The 22,649-nt window shown below is 42.7% G+C and overlaps 2 protein-coding genes, 1 long non-coding RNA gene and 1 pseudogene across 3 annotated transcripts in view; 3 read left to right on the forward strand and 1 right to left on the reverse strand.

Moving 5' to 3' along the window:
- The window catches only part of SLC9C2 (solute carrier family 9 member C2 (putative)), a 93,799-nt gene extending 91,631 nt beyond the window's left edge, over positions 1-2,168 (forward strand). Inside the window, exon 25 of the mRNA XM_089911018.1 lies at positions 98-2,168. Within this exon, the coding sequence (XP_089767144.1) occupies positions 98-193 (96 nt within the window). The 3' untranslated portion in view covers positions 194-2,168. The remainder of the gene's footprint in view (positions 1-97) is intronic.
- A 6,084-nt stretch (positions 2,169-8,252) lies between these two features.
- PRDX6 (peroxiredoxin 6) lies at positions 8,253-18,323 on the reverse strand. Its single transcript, XM_022565230.3, has 5 exons — positions 18,133-18,323; positions 14,265-14,421; positions 10,784-10,930; positions 9,877-10,023; positions 8,253-8,557 (listed from the first exon to the last, which is right to left on the reverse strand). The coding sequence occupies exons 1-5, from the start codon at positions 18,225-18,227 to the stop codon at positions 8,429-8,431; spliced, it is 675 nt and encodes a 224-aa protein (XP_022420938.1). The 5' UTR covers positions 18,228-18,323; the 3' UTR covers positions 8,253-8,428.
- The window catches only part of LOC149750521 (uncharacterized), a 123,567-nt pseudogene continuing 119,143 nt past the window's right edge, over positions 18,226-22,649 (forward strand).
- The window catches only part of LOC149750522 (uncharacterized), a 34,961-nt gene continuing 30,918 nt past the window's right edge, over positions 18,607-22,649 (forward strand). Inside the window, exon 1 of the long non-coding RNA XR_016393120.1 lies at positions 18,607-18,960. This is a non-coding gene — a long non-coding RNA (uncharacterized LOC149750522). The remainder of the gene's footprint in view (positions 18,961-22,649) is intronic.

The following is a 22,649-nucleotide window of genomic DNA, read 5'->3' on the forward strand; positions in this document are numbered from 1 at the left end:
TTTGGCTTATTTCTTATATTCTTTGGAAAGGTTAGGAAGCAGCCATCTTAGAGATCAAAGAATGCTCTTTTGACTAATTTTGACTTTTCTCCTTTAGGTACAGGGAACTTCAGATTTAAGCAAGCTGCTGGTTATCCAAGCACCTGCACCTGCCAAAAATAATAATAATGCCAAGGTCATGGGTAAGGGGTAGCCCTTTAGTGGTAAGAAAACCACTGAGAAGGAATTTTGTTACATGTAAGATTGATATTCTAAGAAGATGGTTTGAGGGTGTTGTGTGGGTTTATCATCCATCTCCATTCTTGGGCCCTCCCTGGCTGCCACATTGCTTCTGGGAGGTCACATATCAGAGACTTCCAGACACTGAAATCCAGGTGGCTCTTACTCTCTCTCGTGCCTTTCCCTCCACAACCTTGTGGGAGGACAGCAGCTTCTACCTTGTACTCTGATCCTGTAGGCCGGAGCCCTGTAGTGCTGTTGGGGGCAGAGCAGGAATGGGGAGGGGATAGACTCACACAGCAGGCCCAGGTGTGGGAGCCGGTTTTCTCTCAACGACCAAAGGGAATATAGAATCTGACCCATGCTCATTGAAAGCCACAGTCATAGCCACAATTCAGGTGACTTGCTTTGAGGTGCACTTTGATAGTCACTAAGTAATTATTGTCACTAAATGCATATTAGTACCCAATTGCTTATATCATGGTGCTAAGCATACTATAAAGAAGACTAGATAGGAAGGCCTTGCTGTAGGGAAGATACATTCAAGATCTTTCACTCAGTGCTCAGCATCCTGCCTTACCAAGCCTAGTGTCACCATTTTCCCAGCTACCCCAGCTTGAAAACACAATCAACCTTGATTTGCTCCTCTAATTAGCACCATCCCAGTGCTTACAATTCATGTATCCTGCTAGCTCAGGCATTCTTAATGAATTGTTAATTTTGGGGGAGGTGGTTACGTGATTTCAAATTGTGTGCATAAAGGGCACATTTTATCAATAGTTTACATCTCAGTGTTGCTCATTTGCATAATTCTTATAAAATGCAGCCCCACAGTATGCTGCTGGGCACTGTGCAAAGCACTAGTTGGTGAGTGAGCGAACAAGGCCTCTGCCCTTGTCAGGAGGAGAGATAGAAGTAATTTCACTTCTCCCCTAGAAGCAAATTCAACCTCAGACATTCTTACAGCTCACTTTGCATGCCCTGTTCTGGGGTCATACGCAGCACCATGATATTGGGAGCTCCCTCTGCTCCTGCGTCTCCTGTCCAAGTTGGCTAACACTGAGGTGACCATCACCCCAGCCTTCACAGTGTCTTTAGGTCTGCCACTCTGCTACTTCCCCAGCACTCTTGGGGCACAGGAGTGTATGGCAAGGCTGGGAGCCCAGGGTCTAATGCCAGCCCCCTTAGGGCACCCTGAGGGCTATTTTAGAGTGAGGGAAATATATATCACTCTGCATTCCCCGATGTGTTTGGGAGGAAAGTCACAAATGGTAGGCCCATGGACTTGATCCAGCCAGTACTCTGGATTTGGCCCACATGTTTTCTTTTAAAATTGTCAAATATGTAAACATCCAGAAATTTCACATTTAAAACAATCCAGATTTTGAGCTTTTCTTGAAAAAAAAATCAGAAAGTCTGCCAACCCTCGGTCCTCATATCTATGTGTGGCAACAATCAGACAGAGCTGAGCATCTCTGGCTCCTACAGGGGAAGCAGATGCTCTACGGTTTGCCTCAGTCCACTCCCTCTTGTGTTATATCCAAACCATTTTGTGTGACCTGCCTCTTCTCATTTGGGTTTGCCAGCCCTTGTATTGGACTTTTGGGAGCCTAGTAACAAATGTCCTTGAGGGAAAAAAGTAAAAAGCCTGTTTGAAAGGGGAGAAGAGAAAGGCGACACTTACAGGGAGGAAGTAAGCTGAAATTTCAAAATATCCTCCTGCTACCTATACTCTTAAATTCCTAATTTAGTTTTTCTGTTTAATGCATTTATTTGGATTGGCTCAGTCAACACCGGTCTTGGAATGACCAAGAGAGACTATCACTGGAAGAGAAAAAATGAGGTAATAAACTTGACACTTTGACTAGATTTTTCTTACTGTGAATATTAAACTACACAGCGAAAATAAATTGTAAAGTCAAGTAGCAACATGTAGGTGGTGAGAAAAATGGCAGCTCGTTAATATGGGAAAATTGGGATTAAAGTTCACCTGAATTACTTAACAATTAAAATTATAGAATATTTTTGAAAACTGTAATTTTGCCCTAGCCCCCCTCTCCCAATTTCCCCCCTCCTAACTCCCTTCCCCCCTGATATTTAGTTCAAAAGTAGGGCTATCTGGGATTAAGGATGGGGAGGGCCATTCACCATACACACAGTTAGACATTAGTATGTAAATATGGATGCTTCTCTCTTTGGAGTGCGCATTCCCATGGATGTGTGGGTCTCTCTGAGGGGGGTGGGGGGTGGGGGTGGGGTGGCGCACAGGTAGATCACGGGCATCTTCCTAGGGTATCAATTTTATTTGACAGTCTTTCAAAGGGAGAAGTTAACTCATTTTGCTGTTAGGTTACTTAAAATATTTTATATTGAAACACACTATGGAGTAGGATGACAAATTTGTGTGAATTTAAGATGAAACAAGAGACCTCAAAACATTTTATTATGGAGAGTCACTTATGTGTGGCCCTGACATTTTTTCCTAGTTTCCTCAGCAATCAGAGCTAATTTAGAAAAGTTTGAGAAGTGCTGGAAGCCAGGCCTAGAGTTGGGGAGGGAGAGGGCTGGTAGAGGCAAATCTGGTGGGGAGAAGGGTAGCCTGCAAGGGGGGGTGTCTCTGTGAGGGCCCCTAACAGAGTTCCCTTGGGCCAGAGCCCACTCCTGAGTGGAGTGGAGGAGAAGACAGCTCTGACAGAGCAATAGGCGATAGGCAAATGCAGAAGTGGGTCACGTAGCAGTAACGGTGCCAAGAATGGGCTTCAGGGGCCTTCAGCATCCTTCCTCCCCCAGTTGCCAAGTCACTCCAAATACACGTCTTCTAAGGAAAAATGATGTGCTGTGTAAAGGCAGCTTCACGAGAAGTCCCTTGGCCCATCACATCCCCAACCAGATAGCCACCCTAAGACCCTCCTAATAGAAATTCTGGTCCTGCCACTATTATTTATGACAATCACGGTGGTTTGCAGTGTGTTTGTTGGGGGAAGGACAGTGGCGTTGACCAAACTGGCAGTTCTTTGTTCCTTTAAACAAAGCAATTTAAATCTTTTTAGGCCGTCTTCCTCGGCCATCCTCTCCTTTCTTAAAGGGACCCTATTTCACAAATGGGGAACCTCACTGGGAGTCTAGTGATTTGGCTCCTCACTTTCCACTGTCTTTTCCAGGCCCCATTATTAAAAAAATGCTCATTCCAATTTAGGAAAAAAGTCTCCAACTTACCTTGCACTCAGTCACAAAGTTAACTGGAATTCAACTCTCCTAACATTGCTCTTTAAGTGCGCCTTTGATACACTACTCTAATTGAATTAATGTATCTCTCTTTACAAGATGATGTTTGATGGTATAGAGTTGCACATGTACTTACTCAAAGTCCTTAATATGTAAGATGTTTTAAAGGGAGTGTTCCAGATAATGGAAACTTTTCAGTAAGTTTTTTGATTGCACTTAAGTTTTTTTCTGAAATGCTCATAGTCAAATATTTTACTTTTGACTTTCTTTTATAGCTGGAAACTGGATCCCATTTTAGAAAAGGACGTTAATGGCACTTATGTGATACCTGGAGTCAGGTTAAAGACCGAGCTAATATCCTGACTCAAGTGCTGAAAGATTGTCTGGCAAGGAGTTTACTTAGAAGTTGCTAAAACAATTTACTGCTGCATTTATTTTACAAGCAATTGATGGACTGCTGCAAAAGCTCTAATTTTAAGTAGTTGCATTATACTTAAGATGTTCGCAATTCCTCAGGATAATATAAGATATCCTAAAGCTTATGGCCTAGCAAATGAAATCCTGCATCCAGCTGAGAGCAAGTTATAATAGAGCAGGAGTTATCAAAAGCACTGTACAATTAACATACTACTATCTAAAGCATAGGACCTATAATTTTGATTTGTGATATTGCTACAATTAGTGCCTCCCTAATGTTTTTCAGAGTAAAATTATTTCCCCCATCCCCAATTTAGTAAATATTGAAAAACGGAATAGGTTCCATAACTTCAGTTATTGAAAGCACAGTTTAGAAGTTAACAATCTTACATTGCATACTATTGTTTGATATCACTTTTCATTTCATTTTAAAAAGTCAAATAAAATAGAATTTTATGATCTGATTGTTTATTTAGAATCTATTATTCCTTTTCACTTCAACAAGATTTTAAAAGAATCTACTCCAGTATAAAATAGTTACAAAAAAATAATAATGATTCTCTACTCCAGGGAAAACCATAATAGAAGAATAGAAGGAAACACAAGAGAAAAAGTCAAGCCTTTTACGAAACTTCTGGATACCTAGAATAGGGCAGTATTTCTCAGAGTGGCCTGAGGAGCACCTGTGTGTCAACAAATGTCAGGTGTGGCTGCACATTACAGACCCACAGGACTGCCTGGCTGTTTAAGGAAGTTATCACAGACCCAGTCTCCTTGTAGCCTCCTTCTCCTTTATCCTTGGCCTGTGACTTTTATCCTCAGGGTGGCAAAATGACATCTGTAACTTGGGCATCCCATTTGCTTTTCAGTGAGGCAAGGTGCTTTCTCTTTATTAGGCTTTGCCTTTTAGTCAGGAAGGGACCCCATCCCAGGCCAGCACTATCACATGACCACACTGATCTGTCATCTTAAGATGAATTTTAACTGGCGCCTCAGCTTGCCACCATTAATACAGTCTGGGTATTTTTCATAAAGAAGAAGGGGGAACGGATATTGGGTGAACTGCAGTGTCTGCTGTACTCTGCATCACAATCCCATACCTGGTGTAGGGTTGTTACAGATGAAGAACTTCTGGCCATCTGTAGAATCCATCTCCGGGGGTAGGCCCCTGGCCTGCACATTTTAACCCATTCCTCATGTGATTTAATGCATACTGAAGCTTGAGATGCCTAAGGTAGGGGATAAAGAAGTAGCAGAAAACAGATGTCTGCTCTACAATCTTGCTTACGAGGCACACTGCCATGTATTTGAAACAGCTAACGGATACTTCATTCCATGCATATCAGTTAGGATGCTTTTGGCCTCAGGGACCAGAAAACCCAACTCAAAAAGGCTTAAACACTAAGGTTATTATTTCATGTAATAGAAGTCCAGAGGTAGGACAGGTTCACAGTTGTCAGATTCAGTGAAGATCATAAAGAATCAAATGTTTTTCTTTCTCTCCACTTGGCTGTTGACCTTTACAGCCTCATTCTATGGCTGGATCCCTGCTCCCAGGCTGTAACTTGGCTGCCAGCAGCAGTTTAATGTTTTCTTGTTCATATTCAGTGTGAGAGAGAAAAATGCCTCCCAGTCACTCTCCTGTGAGAAAGAATTCTTGCAGAAGCTCTGATGGTCTTCTATTTGTGTCTCAATGCCCATTTCTGAGCCAATCACTGAGAAGAAGGTGGCAATGACCTTAACTAGTTAATGCACCCTTTAAGCTTGAATCAAAGCTGTACTTCCTCAATTTGCATTGCCCCAAAGTGGAGGGGTCAAATGGAGTAAGTCACTGTGCCAGTTCACTGCATCCATTTGGCATCTTGACTTGGCCCTTTAGACACAGCCATTCTGGCTCCTTACCCTTTCCTGAGCTTCTTAATGCATATTCCAACCCTTAGGGTAGAGGTTGGAGGGGAGATCAGACTTCTGGCAAGACCACACAGGAGCCTCAAGTTGATCACTTTGCTAATCTTAGATGACCATCTCTTCTAGCCAGAGCATTTGCTGATTGTCTGAGAAGGCACATGGTGGACTGCCTCTCAAATTCCTATGCTTCTCTCATAGCCACAGTGGCTGTGTAATTCACTTACAGTTAATAAATCTTTGGATTTATTAAATCTGTTCTCCCTATGGAAACTGAGAGCAACAATTCTGGAAAGTGGAACTCTCCTCTCCAAGCCCCATAGTATATTAAGAAGTGTACTTAGGATCACTTCTACCCTGGCAATGCATATGCATTATGTAACATTTTATATTTAGAGAAGAATACTTTCACAGTCTCATGGCTTCATGGCTGCTTCATGGTAGAACCAGAAATCATTTTGCAGGTACATGACCTCCCTTTTCCTTGAGCTTTTCAGCGTTTTCACAGTGGCAGCACCTATGTGGGTCGAGTAGATATAGCCCAACAAAGTTTGGGTGCCTGAGTGATAAAAGGGGCAATAGATTTATTGGGGGAAGAACTGATAATTTGATTTTGAATTTATAAATTCAATGGCCAATGTTCCATCGATCAGTAAAGATAAGACTCTAGTTTGAATAATTAATGTTGGAGATTTAGACTTTGAATTGTCACCATAAAAGAAAGTTGAAGCGAGACTCCCCGAGAGACAAGGACTGAAGAAGGCAAATAGCCAAGGGAAGACAGCAGTGCGGAACCTCACAGTTAGGGAGGTGACAGAATGCGAGGATTCAGGGATTAGTTCAGAAGAGATGTGCTAAGGAGGACCAGATAGTCTTGGTTCTTTAAGGCCAAAACATATAGTGACTTGGATAAGAGGTGACAGCAAGATGCCAGTCCTCTTAAGTCTCTTTCAGCCCAGCATTCACCAGGATATAATGTAACTTGGAATTTTCACCTTCCTTCTCAACCTTCTTAGTGTCACCCAAATTTTACATGTGGAGAAATCAAGCAAACTAAAAGCTTACTGACTTCTCTAAAACATGGCACCAGGGACCAGCTTTTACATTATTATACTCAATAAAAGTATAGAGGGCTACATGCAAGAGACTACACCAGGTATGGGACACTTCCTTCTAAACCTAGGACTTAGCACAGCATAATAAGTCTGAGAGACTATGAGTTCAGAATACTTAGCACTCTTTCCAGAAAAGCAAAAGATGTACCATTATCCTCAAGATTCATTTTCTTAAATCTAGGAATCCCATTAAGGTATCAGGTTAGGAGAGTTCTCTGTAGCAGGGTTCACAAATTCCACAGGACCCAGGCAAGTAACATGAAGGAGCAAAGTGGGCCAAGAGATGGGGTGGAATACATTTTCTTTTCTATTTTTTTCAAAGCAAAGGAAACACATTTTATTTTATTTTTGGCCACACTGGGCAGCACGTGAGATCTTGGTTCCCCGACCCAGGATCAAACCCGTGCCCCCTGCAGTGGAAGCGCAGAGTCTTAACCACTGGACCACCAGGGAAGTCCCTGGAATCACATCGTCATCAGCCGCTCCTCCATTTTCATTATATGAAATTTTATGTATCTGTCTTTGGAGAAAAGCATCAATGTAAAATCTAGCAAGGAAACATTTGCCCTCAGGACATGAGTCCGAACTAGTACTTGAAAATGTGACAACAGAATTTTCTGATCACGTTTTAACAAAGGATTTACTTGCTGATCACTAAGAAGTAAAATTCAGAAAATAGTCCCCCTCCCCCAATGCAAGAATAAATCTATAATAAAACATTTTCAGTCACCCTCTCTCCTCTTCCCAAGGTGTGCCCTTTCATGTGCACTTCATCGTAGAGCCAACTTCATCGTAGAGCCAACTCCCCCAGAAATACTCTGAAAGGCACCTGGCACTGTCGTGTTGCTCATGCCCCTGGTACACCTCCCTGGCAGGCAAGTGGAACCTTTTCTGTAGCTTCCCACTTTCAATAGAAATTTATTGAAAAATTTTCTTGATAGCAAAATACTTAAAGATTCCTTCCCCCTGCTCATCCTTCAGTTATCTACTGGAAAATTACAGAATTGAAAAGGTTTTGCCGCCAGTTGTGATCAAAACATGGAATATTGAAGAACATCTGGGTTACTCAAAGTTCTTAGGTTACATACGTAGATATGTACAGAGGAAGCTGAACCCCAAGTTCTATTCCTTCCCAAAATGGGTAACAGAAGAGAGGATTTGATTAGAACAGCTGAAAAAACCTGATACTCATTCTATGATGGAGCAAAGCAGGCTTTTTCAACCATAAACTGATACCACCTTGTTGGTCATAAACCCTGCAGAGATCCAACAAGATGAGCCTCAAATTTCAAAGAGAGTCAGCAGAGAATGTTAAGATATATGAACAGAAGAGAATGCTGCTAAAGGCACAGAGCAAAGAATCCCAAGGAATTTGTAGTGCCATTTTCATTTAATAAGCCAGTAGTATAGCAACCTAAAGACCTTGGCTGTGATCATACCAGGATGTTTTTACAATATTGCTGCAGGAAAACATGATGGGCAGCTGGCATCCTCTGGCTCACGGTGCTCAGTGAGCAGCTCCAGCACCAACTCTGTGGAGAGCCAGCCTATGGCTGGGGGGTGTAGCGGAGGTATTTCTTGCCAGATGGGAGCTCTTTGGTGAAGACTCCTTTAGGGAAAAGTTTTTTGGCTTCCTCTTCAGGGATGGTTGGAAGGACCATCACGCTGTCTCCATTCTATTGAAAAGACATTGTGAATGGTGAAATTCAATCTTATAGTGAAGGCTAAAAGTAATAATTAACTTTAGAAAAGTAGCTACGGTTGCTGATGAGAATAATCAAATCTCCTTTGCTCTATCCCCTCTGAGGAATTTTGTTTTCGCAAGTTGATCTTTGACACTTTGGGAAGGGAAGTATTTCCCCACCTTAACAAGAAATAGTCCTGTTTTAAATCTAGTAATGGCTTGCCACCTAAATCCTTATCATTGCCCTGGTGACTGAATCTGGCTTCCTCTCCCATCCCCGGCCTCTCCCCCACCTCCTGCTGCTGCTTTTCCAGCACGGTGGCTCTCCTATTCCTTGAACATGCCAAGCTCACTATTAGAAAAGCTTCTTAGCTGTTCCTTCAAGGCTGCTGTGCTCTTCCCTCCTAAATATGCGTGACTTGGTCTCTCACTTTCTTCATGTCCTTCCCAAAGGTCCCTTCAGAGAAGGGCCTTTCTTGACAGCCAAATATAAAACCAACCCTCCCACCTGTGCTCCCCCCTTCTCCCCACCTCTCCTTGATTACTCTCTGTCGCACTTATCATTACCTAATATACTATAAACTTGTTTATTGTTTGTCTCTACCAACTGGAATTTAAGTTCTATGAGGGCAGGGACTTTACACTGATTGTTCATTGCTACATCCCAGTGTCTACTGTCTGTGCTCAATAAACATATGGTCAAAGAATGGATACAGAATATAAATGGTTTGCCTGTCAGAAGAAACAAAGTAACAAAACCAGGTGTTCAGGTTAGCATATTAAAAAAATGTAGCAATGTTAAGACACTCTTGTGATGTTATCCATGTCCTACATATGTCAAGAATCTTAGAGATTACAAGTTCATGAACAGGTTTCAGAGAATTCTACATAGGTTTAAAAGACTGAAGCTTAAGAGAAATGAAATGTTTCAAGACATTAATACACCACATAGGTTTATACCCATGACTTAAGTGGCCAGTCTAGGTTCTGCTATAAATATTTTGCCATCAGGGAAGAGTTAAAGGTTTTTTAAAAAATCCTTTTACTAGGAAAAGGAATGATTCTGACCAATTAATCTGTCCAAATAATCTAAAAGTTAGAAATACAGGGAGTTTGTATAAAAGGGGTTAAAGACCCTGAAAATGGCCTCTCAGCAAATCTTAAACTCAGCCAGGAGGAAAAGCCCTCCCAGTGTACTTGCATGCCAGAAACAAGAGCCCCACGTAACACTGACCCTGGAGGTAGCCACTGAGAGACTGGCCCCACAGGCCTTCTAGGCAAGTTGGCTATCTGCCCTTTTAACATCTTTACCTTCCAATCAACTGGGGTGGCAACCCTCTTTTCTGCTGTCAGCTGCAGAGAGATAATTACTCGGAGAATCTCATCAAAGTTCCTGCCAGTGGTAGCCGGGTAGAGGATGGACAGTTTTAGCTTCTTATCAGGACCAAAAATAAATACCTGCAAAGCACACAGACACATGAACAGGAAGAACTCTTCGAATGTTTTTGATACTAAAGCCCCTTAGAAGGCTCTTAAGTCATTAAAAATGTTCAAGGGTATAACAAAACAAAACAACAACAAAAATCTGCAAATATCTAGAAAGATACACCAAACAAACCGGGTGGCTGGAGTAGACATGATTTTCTCTCCACGTTATACTTCTAAACTTGAAGGGAATTATATTTGGCTCTGGCTGTCTCAGCAAGAAAAACTGATTTGCGAACTGAATCCAGGAAAGGCCTCAGGAAGGTACTATGTTAACTACTGAAGATTATCATAAAAATAATACTAATGGGAGTTGATCCCGGTCCTCAAATTGTATATTTTTGCAGATGTGGGAATAAGTTTGTTCTCTAGTGGGTAAGGACAGAACAAATAAGAATTCAAAACCAGGGATGCCTTACGAAGAAGGCTATGACCCACCGCCTTAAAGAGTGGGCTGTCAGGAGGACTACAGAAAAAGATTTCTCAACTTTAGGTGACATCCTAGGATAACTATTTTTATGTATTTTCAAAAGCTGTGAATTAAGCAGTTTAAAAGTTTAGCTGAAAAATTTTACTTTGTACCAGCATTTAGATAAAAAGCGAGAGTGCCACCAGGACACTTATATCCTAATTGGACATAGTCCCCCATTTCCTTTAGTTGGTCCAAGCATTTACTTGGACATATGTAGCCTGGTCAGTCACAAGGACGATGTAATGGATGTATACAACTCACCACACGAGCTGTTACAGGCATGCCCTTTTCGTCCTTCTCTGCTGGGTCCAGCATGCCCAACTGGATGGCAAGGTCCCGATTCTTATCATCAATGATGGGAAAAGGTAACTTTTCTGTGGGCTCATCACCATTGTAAGCATTGATATCCTGAAATGCAGGGGAGAGAGAAAAGAGAAATCTAAACCAGGCATATCCTCTGAATTCAATCAGTTAACAGTCATCGTCTTGTAAGACAGGGAAGAGAGGACCATAATCATCATAATTTCTCTAAGCAATTTTAATAAGAAAATTAATGAATGAACACTCCTCATCCCAATTGCTCATTGACAGGAATAACGGTAGGGTGTAGTACTTAGGTTATAACCTAGAGCCTTCTCATGCCCAAGTCTCTTAAAATTCAGCATCGTTTACTGCTCTGAGAAAGCAGCATTAAACTCTTTAAAAGTTGAATAATCTAGAGTTAGACTTCAATCCAGGGTACGTATGCGTACCCAAATACTATAAAAACCATCAGTAACAATGAGTTCACATCCAGAAATTAAAGCACATGCAAAGATAATTTTATAGATCTGGCCCCTGCCTCAAAAGCACCCTGACTCAGACATTAAGCTACTGTAACAAAGATATTAAGACATGAAAAGAAAACACAAAACTTAAAGCAAACACAAGAATGGAGAGTTGAATATTCACTTCAAGGACAAGTCAAAGGTAAAAATGGGTGAAAAGGCAGAGGTGAATTTACACTAGGGTGAAATCCACATAAAAACAAAGCATTCCAAGTCTGAACTAAAGGACAATAATGTACTTGCTTCCACTCTCTATCCCTTCCTCCCCTAGTTAAAAACTTCATTCATTTTTCTATTCTGGGAAGTTTTTGGGGAAAAAAAAAATCCAGCTTCGTTATTTGATCTGGTGTTGACATTGCACTTAAGGTGGGCTAAGCATTATGGTAAGTCCGTGTGGGATGCAGATGAGGAAGACACAGTTCCTGCCTTTAAAGGAACTTCTAATTTAGTTGGATGATTTCCATAAGAAGTAGCAACAAATGCAAGACGGTAATATGCAAATGGCAAATGCTGAAGTACACCAGCATCCCCATTTGTAAGACTGCTGGAGTTAGGAGAGACTTCAAGAAAGGCGTATGACTTTTACCTGGGCCTTTGAAGGGTGGATAAGATTTTCACAGGGCAAAAGAAGGCATTCCAGGGAGGGGGAGCAATATTACTGAAACATGTAGGCAAGTCTGAGCATAAACTATTGACTGGCGAAAGAGGAATTTATCTGGGTAGAGTTCTAGGAAGTAGTGAAAAAGAGGCGTTAAAGCTGGAATAAGGTCGATTTATTATGTGGAGCCTTGAAAGTAAAACAGGAGTTGATGGCATAGCAGATATAGAACCTTTGTGGATTTCTCAACAGAGATGCCATAGGATAAAAGTGGCATTCATGAACTTTGAAATGGATAACAACAAATTTTAACATGTTTCTTAATTTTATTAGCTTAACTTCCCTTCTGCTGTCACTGGCGGTCTATCAGGTCGCCACAGCTAAAATAACAATCAATATGGTTTCATACTAGAGGCACCTTGAGGTTTCCTATGTAACCAGTTGTGTGTCAAAGTTTGGACACTGCTTCTGAAAGTTGGGACTTATTTCCTATTTAATGCAATCACAATTTTGAAAATTCTAAGGCACAAGCTCACCAGCGAAAATGAACCTGGGTGTGTTCCTATACTTTAAAGTGTATTATATAATTGGCTATAAACTCTTCCTTCAGCCACCTGTACTTGCAATGATTGCTCTGCAGTAATTCTCAACCCTGCCATTTGCATGATAGGCATTACATTACACCCATGAAAAGCAAAGAACAATATGCTTTGGCTTTATCCTAAAATCAAGCAAACTCCTACTCTCTATCATCTAGTATCAAAGAGAGTATTAGTTTGGGGTTCAAATCCCACTGCCACCATTTTCTTGCAGGGAACTCTTTAGTGTGTCCTTCCAACTGCCTGGGTGAAAAAAGTACTCTCATCTGAAAAGCTGGGAGCAGGAACCATATACCTCCCCTACAGGGCTGCTCCCAGAAACTAACGAGAAACTGCCTGTGAGATACTGTGGAAATGCCAATGACCATTCACAGCCAAGTGTAAGGAATGAAAACAAGCCACCTCAAGAAAGAGAAATACCTTCCCTTTTCTCCTATACATGATTCTTCTAATCTCAGACACTTAGAATTAACTGGTATAAAGTGGCATGGGATGCAGCCCCAGGTGGCCAGCTCACAAGTCAGTACTACATCATATATTCAGTTGCATGTCAAGTGCTCGACATAGTGCCTAGTGCACAGTAAGCATCCTTTGAAAGTTCCCTATCATTATTTAGTAGACACTGTATCAAAGTCATTAAAATGTTCTCAAGTTAAATCTAGACCACCACATTTATTATCCAAGTAAATCCTTTTGTTGGGAGTACACAGGTCCTTCAGTTCATTCATTTGAGAAATACAGACTGCCTGCCTGCCTAGGAGGTCCTGAGTACTGAGCACTGTTCCAGCAGTGCACGAAACAGGAGTCTGCCCTGCTGAGCCTCCACTCTGGTGGGGAGAAACAAAAAAACGAAATCAGCAATGTGCAGAGTATTTTAGACGGTGACAAGTGCTAAGGAGACAAATCGGGGGGGATGGGGAGTACAGAGGGGAGTTATAATTTTAGATAAGGAGGCCAAGGGTGGCCTTAATGGGTATCATTTGAGTTGAGAGTTGAAAGGTGTGAGGGCAAGCCACAAAGATACCTGGGGAAAGAGTCTTCCAAACAGGATTCTGGATATATTTTGAAGGTAGAGCAGGCAAGTTAGCTGATGAATCAGACATGTGAAGTGAAAAAACCAGAGGAATTAAGGATGACTCCTGGATTTTTGGCCTGAGCAACTACAAAAATACAGATGCCATTAGCTGAGATGAGTAAGACCCCGGGATTAAGAACAGGAGCCCCTGTTTTAGACATGCTGGATTTGAGGTGATAGGACATCCCAGGGGAGATGCTGTAGGCGGTGGTTTCACCAATCTGGAAGCCAGCAGAGTCTGGCCTAGAGATGGAAATTTGGGAATCATAGCATAGAGATGTGGGTGGATGAGTTTACCAAGGTGAAGAATGTAGATAAAAAGAGAAGAGGTCCAAGAAGTGAGTCCAGGGCAACTCCAGCATATATTCAGTATTAGGAGCTGGGAGATGAGGAAGCTCATGCCGCACATGAGCAGGAACAGCTAGAGAAGTGGTGTCCTGGAAGACAAGAAAGAAGGGGGCTGAGAACTGACCACTGGATTTAGCAAGGTGGAGGTCACTGTGCAGTCCAAATCAGACTTTCAAGTAATCAGTGAAGGCTGAATCTGAGCCTTACTTGTACCTTCACCTCAAAAAACCAAGCTACTCTATAAAATTTATAGCTTAATCTGTAACCTCAAAGCATATGCCAACGGGTACTGTACCTTGCTCCAGGCAAGATGGTCTTCAACACTGTCTATTGAAAGGGCAATCATCTTAACGTTCCTCTTGGCAAATTCTGGTGCCAGCTTTGCTGCTCTGCCAAGCTCCGTGGTACACACTGGGGTAAAGTCCCGAGGGTGGGAGAAGAGAATGCCCCATCTGAATGAAGGAAAAGAAGGTCACAGTTGAATGAAGAGATTATCACCAGCATCACGTACAATGAAAAATCACAAATCCTAGATCAAAAATGACTTTCTTTTTCAAATGAGTGCTTATGAAGACAATCACTTTTAAACTTTTCTGTTGAGGAATGCTTTTTGATCTTCTTATCTCCAGAAAAGCCTATGTTTAAAGCCCAATTCAATCAAAGATATGAAATTCAACATGATAAATATTTAAAAAGACTGTAAGGATGCTGCCTCCTTTAATAACTCTAGAGCCACCCTGAGTCCTTTTCAGCTAATAAAATCTGTGCTACTCAAACCAAGTACTTATTGAAATAATTTTTTTTTCTTTTTACTCTTTCTACATTTTTTTCTAAGCACAGATATGCTGACATTCACCTCCAGTAATGGATGTTCCAATATGCCCTGAATCTAGACCAATGCCTGACTACAATAATAAACAGATTATGTAATCTGAAATAAATAGGCTTCTATCCTCTATTTATATGTAAAATTAAAGCTGACACTTGGTTCTTTGAAGTGAACAGACATAAAAACTTCTGTAAAACTAGTTTACTGATCTAACCTGCTAAATAGGACACCCAATATTTGTACCCTGACCAAACAACAGCATTTTAAGAGTTTTACCTATCTCTTCATTTGCAGTTTATTATTCTTTTTGCATTAGGCCAAGTGGGTAGAAAATGATAGCCTCCAATGTCGATTTCTACAACTACAGATTCTTAGGGAAATACTAATATCTAAATATCTAAATCATCATTGCCTAAGGTTAAATTAGTGTAAGTTTTAAGCACATTTCAAGCTAAAGTCACCAAGAACTTTGGAGTACTGTTTCCTTCTCCTGGGCAATAGAAACTACTCTTTCGACTGAAAAGGAAAACCTAACACACAGTTTCCACACTCCTGTTGACTTAACAACATTAAAGCAGGATCCTAAACTAGTAGATGACTAACTCTAGCCTAGAAGCCAAGCTGACTTCCCTAAAGACTGCCAAGTTTTCTGAAGCACAATGAAGAAAGCAGAGACAAGGTACCTAATTCCTGGCTACATTTGCCACTCAACTCCCAAGGTTTCAGGAAAGGAAAAGACCTTCTTACAAAAAGGATGGATGGCCCTATGGCAAGACTGGGAAGAGAGAGGTAGTATTTTTAAGATTGTGGAGGGGTGTGGTATGTTTACTTTTGATAAAGGGCAATAAGACATAAGTATGTTTTGAAATGAGCTAGCTATGAGTAAAATGTAGGCCTTAGAGTCTGTGGTAAAGGATCTGTTTAAGGGTCAGATGAGATTTAAGGAAAGTCTCCAGAACTTGAGAAAAAATGAGCAGGACACTTCTTCCTGTATTGTTAAAGAGGTGATTAATTAGAAAAATCAGGCATTCTCTTTCCATTGTGAATCAGGAGACTGTATTGCTGAATCATGTTAAGGAACTCGTCTGAGGCCACTTCACATCCTCCCCTCTCCCAGAAGCCAAAACTCTAGTTTGCCACATGGCTAGGAACAGGATAAACTCTGGGAATGTCTTACTGTGGCCTGCCTCTCCTCTAAGTCTCCCTACTGCTGCTCTTCAGAGGAATACAATTACATTATCCCCTCTCCTTTTTCCTCATTTTCAAAAGACAAAAGGTTTCTTCATTTAAGGGAGGGGTCCCCACTCACTAACCCCCGGAAAACCCAAGGAAAACCCATATTTTGTTTGGTGAAGATGTACTGTGAAGAAGCTGCTTATACTCCACACATACAGAAACAGTGACTGGGCTCAATAAACTCACTAAATGCAGCACCCAAACCCCTTAGTTGTTTCCAGTTGTCAGGGGCAGGGTAGAACCTGTAACGTTTGAAATTATTTTAATTTTCTCCAGAACACACCTGGATCAAAAATTGATAGTGTGAATTGAAATCACATTAAGAATGGAGTTTGGAAAAATTATATTAGGCAAAAATCCACGTATTACAATGATATAAAGGGCTCAAACTTATTTTCGGGGTAGGGCAGGAAATAGTACTATCCCATGCCTGACCCAAGGCAGACTTGTATACTTTTGTTTAGATGCAGATAGTTTTCTCATCTTCCTACTTATGGCTCCCTGAGAAGGTACCACTTTTAGTCAAATTAAGATAGATCGAGGACAATAAATGACAACAAAAAAGTCCCAAACAAATAGGGTTAGCTTAAATAGTGACATCATTTATAACTATTGCTACAGTAAATATGCTTTATATTAATATTTATTTGCAACCTAAGAGTTCTGGGAAAATTTTGTTTTATGAGGGTGAGGGCTGTAGGCAGGAATGGGAAGGAACATTATCTGAAAATCCCATCGAGTTTTGGAGAAATACTAATACCTAAATTCTGGGTATGAGACTGGGCGTAGTCTGTATTTCTGAATTCTTTCCCTGCCTTTATTGCCTGAATGTTCCATTTCTCATCCTTTCTCTAGCCTAGTCCTCTCTTGCAAAAAACTTAGCTCTTCCCTTAATCAGTAGCTGGAAAATGGATTTAAGGGGCTGTAAGGGGTTGGTTAGGCCTAAGGTATAAGAATCTCTCCCAGGTGCTCTGCACAGGCCTGTCCAATCCTTGATTAATCTCATAAACTGCACCCTCTGTCTGTAATATATGTACCTGGACACTGTATATAAAAGGGATACAAAGCAAGAAGGAATTCTAACACCTTAGACCACAGTGTAGTGGGGCCACTGGAACTCCAGAACCATAATGTAACTAGACACATCTGGGATGTTTCACATTAAATCTAATCAACTTAAAGTTTGCTGATTCAGGAGCTGTACAACCACAGTAACGCCAATATACTCCTAGTCATAAAGGTATGATTGCCAGGCTAGATCATGGGTCACCAATCTGGCAAGTCTACCTGAGGCTGGAAGCAAGGCAGAAGGGGGAAGGGGCAGTGAGAGGCACTCTGCAGTGAAAAAAAAAGGGTCTCAAAGGGGGAGGTACGGGTGTCCAGGTGCTTGGCCACTGCAACTGAACAACCTCAGAAAGCCCTTCCCTCAAGGTATTGCAAGTTCTGGAATGAAGGACACACACACATACTGAGTGTTCTGGGTTCCTCCCAAAGCTGTTATCAAATCACATTCTAGCAGCTGGGCCCTTCCTGAACCTTCAGCCAGTAGCAGTGTCCTCTGACTCTGGCCTTGGACACCAACCTTCCCCAGGGAGCAAATTCCAGAACGGAGGGAGGGAAGGAGGAGGTGCGACCCTGGGCACGAGTACCGGGGAACTGACCGCCGATGCTGCCCGGCCCCTGCCCCCTCCGGCCTTCGGCTGGACCATACTACTTGCACAGTTTACCAAACAGAGGCAAACAGACGAGCTCTCCTCCGCACCGGCCTCCCGAACCCGGGACCTGCGCGGTCCCAATTTTGTTCCCCTCCCCCTTCCTCACTCCGGAGCCGGCCCAGCCACGCGGCGGACGGAAGGCGAGAGAGGATCCAATGGCCGGCGGAGGGCGGGCCGGAGGATCGCTGCCAGCCCGCAGCGCTCGGCCGCCGCGGGGCAGAGGCCATACAACGAGAGGCACGTGCAGGAACTGGTGCGGGGAGGAGGCGGGCGGCGAGCAGGGGGCTACGCGGTGAGGAGGACGGAAGGGAGAAACAAGGGAAGGCACCTCTGAGTCCGGGCGTAACCCGAGGTCAGGGTAGGATGAAGAGGTGGCCACTTACGAGTCTCCCAGATAGTCGTGGAAACGGATGCGGCCGATGGTAGTATTGGCCTCGAAGTTGGGAGCCTTGTCCCCGAGAAGGAGCCCTCCGGGCATGGCGGCAGCGGTGACACAGAAGGAGTACTAGGCGCAACGGCGACAACCACCAGCTGGCTGGTTCCGGCGTGTGTGCTGGGAGGCGGAATAAATGGGGCTTCCAGGGGCGGGACGGGAGGGGCGGGGGTGGGCGGGACCAAAGGAAAGCTTAGATAGACGGAGTCGCGGCGGGAGCGATGGGCGGAACAAGGGGCGGGGCCAGGCCGTGGGCGGCGTGGGCGGGGCCGCGGCTGGCGTGGGCGGGAGCGAGAGTCCGGAACCAGCGGGAGTCTGGGACTGGGCTAGGGGAGGACAACCCTGGGCTGGGTCCGGCACCTCCCCAGGCCTCTGCCCTGCCGGGAGCCTGTGGACACTATCATTCTCTCCTCACGTGACAGGGGACTCAGTGACGTCGCCGTTTGGAGGCTTGGGGGTGCGTTCTGGGCTTTGGAAGTAAAGGAAGCGGAACGCAGTAGGAATGGGAGCCCCAAGGCGGACAGCCGCCCTGAGGAGCCGCACGAATCCGCTGCTACCTTCCTGCACACCCACTCACGGCCGACTCCTGGCAGAGGGTTCTGGCGACCCCTGCACTCCCCGCTCTGTTAGTGTGAGCGTCTGGCATCCTGAGCGCCCCAGCCAGCCTAGCCATCCTGATTTCTGTATCAGAGGATGTGGCAAGACCCAAGCATGTGGGGCACCTTGCGTCAGAGGAGGTGGCTTTCTTGTTGCAGCAAAAATTCCAGCACCTATATCAGTAAGTGCTTGGGGGAATGTGACCAAACTTTTATTTTTATTCCACTCCCAGAGTTCATTATGAACCATAAGATATTCAACACAATTATCCTGAAGTTTAAATATAAATTTTAAAACATATTGTGATCTATTGTGTGCAAGTCAACTCTGTCACCCAAGGAAGTGGGAAGTTTAGATTCATTTATTTACTTTCTATGTGCCAAGCACAAGGTAGCCAAGATGACTGTTCTCTTGGAGCTTTCATTATAGTGAGGGATACATATTTAACCAAGAATATATTAGACAGTAGTAAATTCTATTCAGAGAAAATAAGATTATGTGCTAGAGGGTAACTGAGGTGCTGCTTGGATTGGGTGGTCTGGTCTGGGAAAGCCTCCAGGGTAATGTAGGTAAACTATAAGTAGTTACTGCTGCCATTGTGCCTAGAGTGTTCCTTTTTGGGGATGAGCTCCCAACTTCGAGGCCAAAACAACCAGTTATTAGCTGCATCTGTTTCCACAGCTATTTTAGTTTACATAGTAAGTGCTCTGGAAATGGTAGCTATTATTTGGATGATGATAGTAGGTTATGCAATAACCCTTTCTTTGCCAACTGTTTGCTAGGCACTGTGCCAGACCTGGTGATACAGAGAAGAGATACAGTCTCTGCTCATACAGGGAAAGCAGATGTACATACAGTTATGATAAAAACGTAAATGTTGATGGAGGGTTGGGGGGGAGGGGAGGGTCCCAGATTGTTAGAGTCCAAAGGTATGAAAAATTCTCTGGGTGGGGCTCCTCAGGCTTAAAAAAGGCACAGGGCAGTGTTAAGAGAAGTGACTCACATACTAAGATTTGTTTTCATCATAGTGATGTTTTTGTGTGTGGGCATGCTAATCATACTTTCTAAGTTCTCCTCTGAACAAGGACTTGTAGTAAGATTACTGGAAAAATTTCTTAGCCACTCTGGAAAACTCTGTGAAGCTACTATAATTTAATCTGTAAACTAATTTGACTCCAAGCTATGCCCCACCACTTACTGACATTGTCTATTGGCAGTTTAACCACACTCTTGCCCTGTTATTTTTCTTAGGTTAGAATTAGGAGGAAAATGAGTCCCATCCTAATGTAACCCTATCTCTGGCAAAAATTGTAAAAGTGAAAGGTTGACTAAAGGCCATATGTTTCAAGGTGGAACAAGGTAGAGCATGTTTCTTTGTAAAAGTAGAGAATGTTCCCATATACTTAATATGCAGACAAAGTCAAAGGAACACCAGCTGTCCTGCCTGACTCTTGTAGGTAATTGAGTTTAACCTCTGTACTACACTGAAGGAAGATGTAGTAGCCAGGAGAAGAGTGGAGAGTGGCAGGAACTCAAGAAGCAGAGCAGCAGATGACTGATGCTGAAGGGTGCAAGATAACCTATCTAGTCATTAAAGGATACTTTACACAGGATACTGATAGCCTGCCAGCTTCCAACCTTAAACTACAGTGGGCTAAGCCCCACTGTAGAGGGAAAAGCAAGAAGTGCCATGAGAAAGGAGCAGGGGCCAGGGAGGCATCCCAGGGAGAGACCAGAATGTGGAAAAGGGAGAGTTGCAGAGAGGGTGGAGGCTTTATCAGAAAAAAATGTCTTCTGACAGCTGGCAGGGTTGGGGAGAACTTGAAGTCCTTAGAATTAACTCCTGATTGACAGGAAGGAAGGGTTTGCAGAGGTTTTCAGAGGGCTCTGACTGTTGGCTGATTGATAGTCTCTTCTGTCCTTACTGCTTTGGACGGACTGAAGGAAAAGGTGAAGGGATTGGCAATGGCCATTTGGAAGAACAACAGTACATTAGGTTGTCTCCTCTCTCACTAGGTTGTGAACCCCTAAAGCTTAGACCGTGTGTTATTGATAAATATTTGTGACCTGTTAGACATAGTGGTGTGGAGCTAGATTGCACAAAGTATTGAAGAGGCGTTTGGGCACCTTCCTACAGCCACACAGCAAAGCTTCTTGTCCACCTTCTGCTGGAAATAAAAGAGCAATGTGTCCCTAGTTATAATTGTAGCTAGGTAAAAATTCTTATGCATGTGGGAGGAGATATATAAAATTTGAAATTAATTTTAGGAAGGTGGGATGATGTTTTTAAAACAATTCTTATAAAGCTTTCTTGTTAAATTTGATTTTCTTTTCAGAAAAAAAAAATAGAAAGAGGTACTGGAGTACAGGAAACTCTGCTGATCAGGGCAGTGCTATCAACCTGCTGTGTGAGTGGGGCTGATAATCTCTCCACTGCTCTTCTTTATCATGTTTAATGTGGGTACTCCTCCCTATCATATCCTCCAACCTGGAAAGAAAGCAAAGTATTGGGCTGGCCAAAAAGTTCATTCAGGTTTTCCCATAAGATCCTACGAAAAACCTGAACGAATTTTTTGGCCAACCCAATAGGATACGTGGGAGTAATAATGGAAACAAAACAGCTTTTAAAATGCTAAAACGATGAATAGTTCTCAGAGGGGCTTTGGAGCAGTAAGTTCTGACACTTCTTTTCTCAAATAAAGCACTCTTCCTGAAAGTTTACTGCTTACACTGAAAGAGACTGTTTAGTAAGTTTCACAAATTATGATTTTTTTGGGGGAAAAATTTACTCATAAATGGTTAAAGGATTAGATTTTAAAGCATGATATAATAAAGACCAAAAGCCAATTTGGAATTGCTTAAAGGATGTTGAGTTAAGTTAACCAATTTTTTTCTGCTTTTAGTTAAGCATAAAAGGCCTGATGCTCTAAAGGAAAAAAATTAAGATTTTTACAGAGTGGGCAGTGAATATCAATTCGTGAAGCTTCATATCTGTGTGTGTGTGTGTATGTATGTATGTATGTGTGTGTGTGTGTGTATATGTGTATATATATATATATATATATATATATATATATATATACAGAGAAAGAGAGAGAGAGAGAGGGAAAGAGATTGTCATAGAGAGGAAGGAGGGGAAAGGTAAAGAGAGAAAGAGAGAAACCAGAGAGCAAAGAAGTCATAGGAGCTGGGAAAGGGAAGAAGAAAGAAAAAGGGGAAAAAAAAGAAGTGTTTTGGAGAGGAACCAATCTGAGTGCCTGCCTTGCCCAGACTCCTCCTAAGGAAAACTGACCACATGGCCCTGCCACTCCTGCCATCAGTGGTTGCACAGGACTGGGTGTCTGGCTCAAAGGCAATCACCCTACAGACTGCCTAACAGCTTGTGGGGGCCTGGTACACAATGCCTTATTATTGGATCTTCTTTTGGTGGCTGGAATGCAAGAAAACATATTCAGACAGCAGTTCACAGTAGGGGTAGAAGCTGAAAGATGGTCAGGTAAGGTAGTAAGCAGAAGCCATGAGACAGCCAGGAGAAGAGTGGAGAGTGGCAGGAACTCTAGAAGCAGAGCAGCAGATGACTGATGCTGAAGGGTGCAAGATAACCTATCTAGTCATTAAAGGATACTTTACACAGGATACTAATAGCCTGCTAGCTCCCAAACTTAAATACTTTGAGGCCTAATGCCAGGGTGAACTAAAGCTGGGTGGTGAGAGAAGTCCTCCCCAGGTACAGGCAATCAAGCTATGAATTTTCTGAGAATTTAAAGATGGTGACAATGATAATAATAATATTAACCTGCTTGCTATTATCACCAAGATCTGGCTGTTCCAAGCAATGTTAGTGATACAGTACTCTTAGACAAATCTTGA

This window comes from Delphinapterus leucas, chromosome 1 (assembly GCF_059928025.1).
Source record: "Delphinapterus leucas isolate spDelLeu-1000000601 "Yukka" chromosome 1, BTC_Dleu_Yukka2, whole genome shotgun sequence".
Classification (NCBI taxonomy): Eukaryota; Metazoa; Chordata; class Mammalia; order Artiodactyla; family Monodontidae; genus Delphinapterus; species Delphinapterus leucas.